This window comes from Seriola aureovittata, chromosome 9 (assembly GCF_021018895.1).
Source record: "Seriola aureovittata isolate HTS-2021-v1 ecotype China chromosome 9, ASM2101889v1, whole genome shotgun sequence".
Classification (NCBI taxonomy): Eukaryota; Metazoa; Chordata; class Actinopteri; order Carangiformes; family Carangidae; genus Seriola; species Seriola aureovittata.
In genome coordinates, this window is record NC_079372.1 from 21210650 (window position 1) to 21219786 (window position 9137).

Sequence of the window (9137 nt, forward strand, 5' to 3'; positions counted from 1 at the left end):
CATCTACATTTACAGACACACACTCATCCTCCTCCTCTTCCTTCCCTCAGATGTACAACTTCACTAACTTTGCGATGTCTCTCAACGAGCTGGAGCCCGGCATGGAGGCCATGTTGGCCCCCACTGACTGTCGTTTCAGGCCCGACATCAGAGCCATGGAGAACGGAAAGATGGGTAATTTAAATTTAAACATCTGTGTGTGTAAATGAATGAATATAAAGTAAACTGAGAACATACAGCTGAACTTATCTCCACACTTTTCAGTGATGCTACATTTTTGTCACTAAATAATAAATGTGGAGGCACGGTGTTTTAAAATGACTCCAAATGAGAATATTAATACTAAGACGATGCTGCCACCTGCTGGACGCTTGTGTCACTGCCTTGTGTTGATCTGATCCAAGTGTTTACAACTTTATTAAACTGAAGTGAAAAATGTGTTTTCTTGGAGAAGTCTCTTTAACTTGATCCACAAGCTAAATACTAAACGCTAAATGCTAAATGCTAAATGCTACAATCTGCAGAGGTTGTGACGTGGTTGTTTTTGTGCAGATGAGGCCAGTAGGGAGAAGGAGAGACTGGAGGAGAAACAGAGAGCGGCCAGGAAGGAGAGATCCAGGAATGAAGAGGAGTGGTCCACTAGGTAGGAAACATGGGCACACACACACACACACACACGTATACTAATTAGCGCTGCGCAGTTAATTGAAATATAATCACTGTCACAATATGACCAAGTGCAACATTTAAATCACAGGAGCCGCAGTTTTTTTGATGAAGGTAAAATGTGTCACATTGTTTGTTCATTGTTAGCATTAGCATTGTTAGCACGAGCAATGTTGTGGTGCTACAGAGGCGCCCCAACCTACAGATTATATATTCTCCAGACCAACAAAAATCACATAAAAATATTTCCGTGAAAATGAAATTAAAAAATGATCATTCCAAGTGAAATCTTGACTCATATGAACCATATCGTTCAGCCCTAATATGTAACTTTCAATGTTCATTTAAATTCATTTAAACATGCAAATGCTGACAACACAACACAACACAACACAACCAGGTTTATCAGGTGCATCTTGTTACAGAAACAACAAAGACCTGTTTTATCTCGACTCTGCCGGAGTTTCATATTTTAAACCAATTTCCAAACAAGTGAGATCTCCTCAATCATCGTCATCTGTCGACAACAGAGTCACTGATGTGACAAATTACATTTTAGCCAATTTTGAAAATAGATGATCATTTATTTTAAATAGACAGGGTGTATTAATTGTCGTGTGTGTGTGTGTGTGTGTGTGTGTGTGTGTGTGTGTGTGTGTGTGTGTGTTTTAAAGAAATATTATACAGAGATTTGACATTTGGGGAAATTATGCTAATTATCTTTCTAACAGAAACATCAGAAAACAACTAATGAATAAATAAAGTTAGAGGGTAAACTACAGAAGCCCTGAAAGGCAAGTGAGAAATTCTTTTGCGAGGATCATTTTGTGTAAAAAAAAAAAAAAAAAAAAATGTATTAGTAAAATTAAATAAGTTAAATAAACAATACAAATCAGACATAAAGAAACTGTAACAAGCTGTTAGAAAAAAAATAACAACAATAATAACAATAAAAATAAAATGTAAAAAGAATATAAAAATAAAAGGTCATGGTGAATTCCTGCAGACACTTGACCTGTGTTTGTCTTTCAGGTGGTTCCAGTCCGGCACCAACCCGTTCACCGGCCTGCAGGACTGGATCTACACCGGTGGCTACTTCAACAGGAGCTACCAAGACCTGCCCGACATCTACTGAGAGCCCACAAGCCTTCCTCCTCCTCCTCCTCCTCCTCCTCCTCCTCCTCCTTTGTAACCTGCAATGATCTGCCTATCACCAATTGGAGAGAAATGTAAAGCACCCACCAACCTTTACTCCCATCTTCATTTCACTGCCTTCATCGTCGTCATCACCTTCAAACTGACCCACAGATCGCAAAGTCTCACAAAGAAACCGTCACGTCTCTGAAACTGTGGTCTGCTCGATGTCTTCTTCATCCTCCTCCTCCTCACCACACTCTTCCTCTCATCACCTTTATTTCGTCACCTGTCGACCAGCAGACGTTTCCCACCTCTCTGCCCCCCCGACCACGTTTAGAGCACAATAACCGGATCCACCCCGGCGGCAGAGAGTTGGTACGAGCCCCGAAACCCACAGGTCCAATCTGAATGTTCAGTCTTTACAATCACAGAGAAACCACTGAGTGACACGCGTCATCAGTGAGTCAAAGCACCATGAAGACAGTCATCGCAGGGACGGATCTATGTACAAAGATGGCCGCCCAGTCAACGGGAAAATCAGGGATGTGAATGCTCCTTTGACTGAAGATGGAATTTTGAGGACGATTTTTTCTTTTTTGGAAACTTTTAAAGAATGAAACCCTCAAAAAAAAAAATATATAATGACATAGTACATAGTAAATGATAAAGAAACACTGTTGGTTAAATTGGTAAAAGACAAATCATATGCAAGCATGAGCGAATTTCTGTCCCTGTGTCATATCCCCAAAACATTTAGTAACCACTGTTAACCACTGCCTTCCCATTAACCTTCTACTTAAGGTTTACGTATCGAAGTAAATCAAAACACCTAACACAAGACGGATGTTTCCTCGACAGCGAAGTGGAATGTGCAGCTCGAATGGGATCCGAAACGAAACCACACGAGATCTGATAACGACTCCGCTGAATGTTAGCACAACAACGGACTGTCGGCAGCGATGAAACACTCGAAGCAGAGGACTGGATGCAAAGTATTCTAGAGCTTAATGTGCAGAAACATCCCAAGTCAATGTGTCTTTCCATATTTTGAATCATAAAACTCGACACCAGAAATGAGCTACATCAACATCACGACTCCCAGGAAACATTTGGACTGTAGCTGCTCTGTAGCTTCATCTTAATGTTACACACACACACACACACACACACACACACACACACACACACACACACACACACACACACACACACACACACACACACACACACGGTGTTTTAGATGGTCGACTGTCTGTCAGTATTTCGCCTTTAGTTCCAGCTGAGCAGGACTCAGGTTTCCACTCAAATGTGGGGTGGAAATCCAAGATGTAAGATCTAAAGTATATTAGCTGGATAATAAAGAGAACACAGGAATGGATTGGACAGATCTGACTTTCATTTTATCAGATATTGATGTTGATTGATTTAGTATGTAAGCTGAAATAATATTAACATATTTTTAAACATTCCTCTCAATGGGATGATTTTATTCAGATAAAATAATAAATCCAGACATAAATAAAAAATCCCTTTCTATCTGTCGCTTTGCTGAAACAGTTGTGTTGTTGTCGTCGTCGTCGTCGTCGTTGTTGTGTGGATGCAGCTCATTCAGACAAAACACTGCTTCATGTTTGTCATCAGTGTCTCCCTGTGAACAGGTTACATCCCTCAGCTCTCCAGGTCATCAACACTCACTCCTCACATTACCTGCAGGCCTGTTTGCACTGGTGAAAATGGAAAGGAATAGCTGGAAAAGTTTAATTTAGAATAATATAATGGACAGAGAATGTGCCACAAATCTAATGAGATGACTTTAAACCCTGTGAGATCTTCAGAGATATTTATTTTGAATGTTACTCAATATTTTCATGCATTTCAAAATCCAGATGTTTAAAAGAAATCATGTTTTCATCAGTGCATTCAGGAGCTATAACGTATTTCATGATACGCTTCTATGCAACTTTTGCAGCTCAACATGAACAGTATGTCTGATCTGTCTATCTACAATAGCTTTACACTCCCCAACACACACACACACACACACACCCTCAGCCTCAGCTCGGATAATAACGACTTTGCCTTCTTAGTTAATCTTAAAATATTATATTCCAGATAGTTAAAACAGATTATGTGTTGAACTACTTGGCACTACAACCAGCCTTGTGTCACATCTTAGATCAATTTCACTTTACATTTCCATGTCATGTCCATGTTTCCATGTTTCCATGTCATGTTAGTGCCTGGATTTTTTTTTTTTTTTTAGTTTCATTCCCTTGTTTTTTTTTTTCTCTTTTTTTATTCATGTCTATTATTTATAATGTTTGAGGTTTTATGAAAGAATTCTGTTGTTGTTTTTTTTTCTCCTTTGCTTATGTTTCTAATTCTAAAGAGTTTTCTGTCCAATCACGAATCTGAAGCGTTTGATAGAGGAGCAGAGTGTCTAGTCAGGGCTTGACGTGAACATCATTCACCAGCTTAACACTTAACGTTTGACTGTGGCCGTTACATTTGTCAGATTTACTAGCCAGGGCAGTTTGAATATAGACGGACTGCGATTAATCATTATTTCCTGTTAGAAAATCTTCGCTTCTTGAATTCACAGTTAAAATCCAGAATCCGGTTATTTTTTTATGTCCAGATTATCTGGGGGTTTTTCAGCGTGTCATTAAAAGTCTATCATGCAAACACTACTCAAGTTGCACTGTCACGGGTCAAATCATCACTGCAACTGTTATAAATTAATCTAAACATTGATAAAAATAGTTTCACTGTAAATGAGTTGCATCTGGTAAAATGTGGCTAGTAAACATATGGAACGGTTACATTCATCCGTGCTGATTCAGACTCTACCAGTTACAAGACTAACGCTGTGTCATTAAACTAGATGTAGGTTTTATGTTGCTTTGAGTGTTGGTTCTTTCTGTTGAATTTTAACCTCCTCCTCTTTTTGACTGTATGATGTGGTTGTCGATGTTATATATGTGTACAAGTGTTGCACAGAGGTAATCACAAGCAAAATGGCATATTATTTTGTGCAATTGATTTATTTTTATAGTATTTAAGCAGTTTTTGGTGAGAAAATTGTACCAGATGTTTTATTTTGAGGTGGGGGACTGTAAGGGGTCGTATCCATAACTGTGGACAGCTTGGTAGATTAATGAACGGGGGAAATGTCTACTAATAAAATCCTAATTTCAGTTCTTGGCCATGTTTCATTCATTTTTTTAAGTAAAATAATATTAAATATACATTGACTTTATCCCACTATACTTGTCTAGCTAGCTGAAATATTGTACAAGGAATCAGAGTTGTCATGTTTAGTTACATTTTTTTTTTTTTCCAGGCTACATAGGACATGCAAGTGGTTTTAAGAGTATAAAAAGAAGAGCTGTACTTAGTCGCAGCGCGGCTTTGGACTAAATGCTAAAAAAACAGCAAGCTCACATACAAACAGTAAGCCTTTTCCACAGCATACGTTCTGACTTCTAGTGGTAGGAAAAGCACATTATAACATTGAAAATGGCTCTGTTCTCTTCAGTTAACTTGTGACAGTGAGCCAAGTCATAAAAACGACATAGTATAGTAAGGCATAAAAAGTCATAAAAACGTCATAGTATAGTAAGGCATAAAAAGTCATACTATAGTAAGGCATAAAAAGTCATGAAAACGTCATAGTATAGTAAGGCATAAAAAGTAAAAAAAAAACAACATAGTATAGTAAGGCATAAAAAGTCATAGTATAGTAAGGCATAAAAAGTCATGAAAACTTCATAGTATAGTAGGGCATAAAAAGTCATATTATAGTAAGGCATAAAAAGTCATTAAAAACATCATAGTATAGTAAGGCATAAAAAGTAAAAAAAAAGTCATAAAAACGACATAATATAGTAAGGAGCAAAAAGTCATAGTATAGTAAGGCATAAAAAGTAAAAAAAAGTCATAGTATAGTAAGGCATAAAAAGTATTGAAAACGTCATAGTATAGTAAGGCATAAAAAGTCATAGTATAGTAAGGCAAAAAAAGTCATAAAAACGTCATAGTATAGTAAGGCATAAAAAGTCATAAAAACGACATTGTATAGTAAGGCATAAAAAGTCATAAAAACGACATTGTATAGTAAGGCATAAAAAGTCTCAAAAAGTCATAGTATAGTAAGGCATAAAAAAGTCATAGTATAGTAAGGCATAAAATAAAAAAAAAAGTCATAGTATAGTAGGGCATAAAAAGTCATAAAAACGTCATAGTTTAGTAAGGCATAAAAAGTCATAAAAACGACAGTATAGTAAGGCATAAAAAGTCAAAAAAAGTCATAGTATAGTAAGGCATAAAAAGTCATAAAAACGACATAATATAGTAAGGAACAAAAAGTCATAGTATAGTAAGGCATAAAAAGTCATAAAAACGACATAGTATAGTAAGGCATAAAAAGTCTTGAAAACGTCATAGTATAGTAAGGCATGAAAAGTCATAAAAACATCATAGTATAGTAAGGCATAAAAAGTCATAAAAACGACATTGTATAGTAAGGCATAAAAAGTCATAGTATAGTAAGGCATAAAAAGTAAAAAAAACGTCATAGTATAGTAAGGCATAAAAAGTAAAAAAAAAACAACATAGTATAGTAAGGCATAAAAAGTCATAGTATAGTAAGGCATAAAAAGTCATGAAAACTTCATAGTATAGTAGGGCATAAAAAGTCATATTATAGTAAGGCATAAAAAGTCATTAAAAACATCATAGTATAGTAAGGCATAAAAAGTCAAAAAAAAGTCATAAAAACGACATAATATAGTAAGGAGCAAAAAGTCATAGTATAGTAAGGCATAAAAGTCATAAAAACATCATAGTATAGTAAGGCATAAAAAGTCATAAAAACGACATTGTATAGTAAGGCATAAAAAGTAAAAAAAAAACAACATAGTATAGTAAGGCATAAAAAGTCATAGTATAGTAAGGCATAAAAAGTCATGAAAACTTCATAGTATAGTAGGGCATAAAAAGTCATATTATAGTAAGGCATAAAAAGTCATTAAAAACATCATAGTATAGTAAGGCATAAAAAGTAAAAAAAAAGTCATAAAAACGACATAATATAGTAAGGAGCAAAAAGTCATAGTATAGTAAGGCATAAAAGTCATAAAAACATCATAGTATAGTAAGGCATAAAAAGTCATAAAAACGACATTGTATAGTAAGGCATAAAAAGTCATAGTATAGTAAGGCATAAAAAGTAAAAAAAAGTCATAGTATAGTAAGGCATAAAAAGTATTGAAAACGTCATAGTATAGTAAGGCATAAAAAGTCATAGTATAGTAAGGCAAAAAAAGTCATAAAAACGTCATAGTATAGTAAGGCATAAAAAGTCATAAAAAGTCATAAAAAGTCATAAAAACGACATTGTATAGTAAGGCATAAAAAGTCTCAAAAAGTCATAGTATAGTAAGGCATAAAAAAGTCATAGTATAGTAAGGCATAAAATAAAAAAAAAAGACATAGTATATTTAAGGCATAAAAGGTCATAAAAACGTAATAGTATAGTAAGGCATAAAAAGTCATAGTATAGTAGGGCATAAAAAGTCATAAAAACGTCATAGTTTAGTAAGGCATAAAAAGTCATAAAAACGACAGTATAGTAAGGCATAAAAGGTCATAAAAACGTCATAGTATAGTAAGGCAAAAAAAGTCATAGTATAGTAAGGCATAAAAAGTCATAAAAACGACATAATATAGTAAGGAACAAAAAGTCATAGTATAGTAAGGCATAAAAAGTCATAAAAACGTCATAGTATAGTAAGGCATGAAAAGTCATAAAAACATCATAGTATAGTAAGGCATAAAAAGTCATAAAAACGACATTGTATAGTAAGGCATAAAAAGTCATAGTATAGTAAGGCATAAAAAGTCATAAAAACGTCATAGTTTAGTAAGGCATAAAAAGTCATAAAAACGACAGTATAGTAAGGCATAAAAAGTCATAAAAACATCATAGTATAGTAAGGCATAAAAAGTCATAAAAACGACATTGTATAGTAAGGCATAAAAAGTCATAGTATAGTAAGGCATAAAAAGTAAAAAAAACGTCATAGTATAGTAAGGCATAAAAAGTCATAAAAACGACATTGTATAGTAAGGCATAAAAAGTCTCAAAAAGTCATAGTATAGTAAGGCATAAAAAAGTCATAGTATAGTAAGGCATAAAATAAAAAAAAAAGACATAGTATAGTTAAGGCATAAAAGGTCATAAAAACGTAATAGTATAGTAAGGCATAAAAAGTCATAATATAGTAGGACATTAAAAAGTCATAAAAACGTCATAGTATAGTAAGGCATAAAAAGTCATAAAAACGACATTGTATAGTAAGGCATAAAAAGTCTCAAAAAGTCATAGTATAGTAAGGCATAAAAAAGTCATAGTATAGTAAGGCATAAAATAAAAAAAAAAGACATAGTATAGTTAAGGCATAAAAGGTCATAAAAACGTAATAGTATAGTAAGGCATAAAAAGTCATAGTATAGTAGGGCATAAAAAGTCATAAAAACGTCATAGTTTAGTAAGGCATAAAAAGTCATAAAAACGACAGTATAGTAAGGCATAAAAAGTCAAAAAAAGTCATAGTATAGTAAGGCATAAAAAGTCATAAAAACGACATAATATAGTAAGGAACAAAAAGTCATAGTATAGTAAGGCATAAAAAGTCATAAAAACGACATAGTATAGTAAGGCATAAAAAGTCATAAAAACGACATAGTATAGTGAGGCATAAAAAGTCTTGAAAACGTCATAGTATAGTAAGGCATGAAAAGTCATAAAAACATCATAGTATAGTAAGGCATAAAAAGTCATAAAAACGACATTGTATAGTAAGGCATAAAAAGTCATAGTATAGTAAGGCATAAAAAGTAAAAAAAACGTCATAGTATAGTAAGGCATAAAAAGTCATAAAAACGACATTGTATAGTAAGGCATAAAAAGTCTCAAAAAGTCATAGTATAGTAAGGCATAAAATAAAAAAAAAAGACATAGTATAGTTAAGGCATAAAAGGTCATAAAAACGTAATAGTATAGTAAGGCATAAAAAGTCATTAGTATAGTAAGGCATAAAATAAAAAAAAAAGACATAGTATAGTTAAGGCATAAAAGGTCATAAAAACGTAATAGTATAGTAAGGCATAAAAAGTCATAGTATAGTAGGACATAAAAAGTCATAAAAACGTCATAGTTTAGTAAGGCATAAAAAGTCATAAAAACGACAGTATAGTAAGGCATAAAAAGTCATAAAAACATCATAGTATAGTAAGGCATAAAAAGTCATAAAAACGACATTGTATAGTAA

General features: G+C 33.7%; 1 protein-coding gene across 4 annotated transcripts in view; it reads left to right on the forward strand.

Annotated features, from left to right (window-relative positions):
* The window catches only part of LOC130174818 (oxysterol-binding protein-related protein 2-like), a 28401-nt gene extending 23401 nt beyond the window's left edge, over positions 1 to 5000 (forward strand). For all 4 annotated transcript variants that reach the window (XM_056385028.1, XM_056385031.1, XM_056385030.1 and 1 more), the window contains exons 12-14: positions 51 to 174; positions 553 to 643; positions 1699 to 5000. In XM_056385028.1, the coding sequence (XP_056241003.1) occupies positions 51 to 174; positions 553 to 643; positions 1699 to 1801 (318 nt within the window). In that variant the 3' untranslated portion in view covers positions 1802 to 5000. The remainder of the gene's footprint in view (positions 1 to 50; positions 175 to 552; positions 644 to 1698) is intronic.
* Positions 5001 to 9137: the final 4137 nt, after the last annotated feature.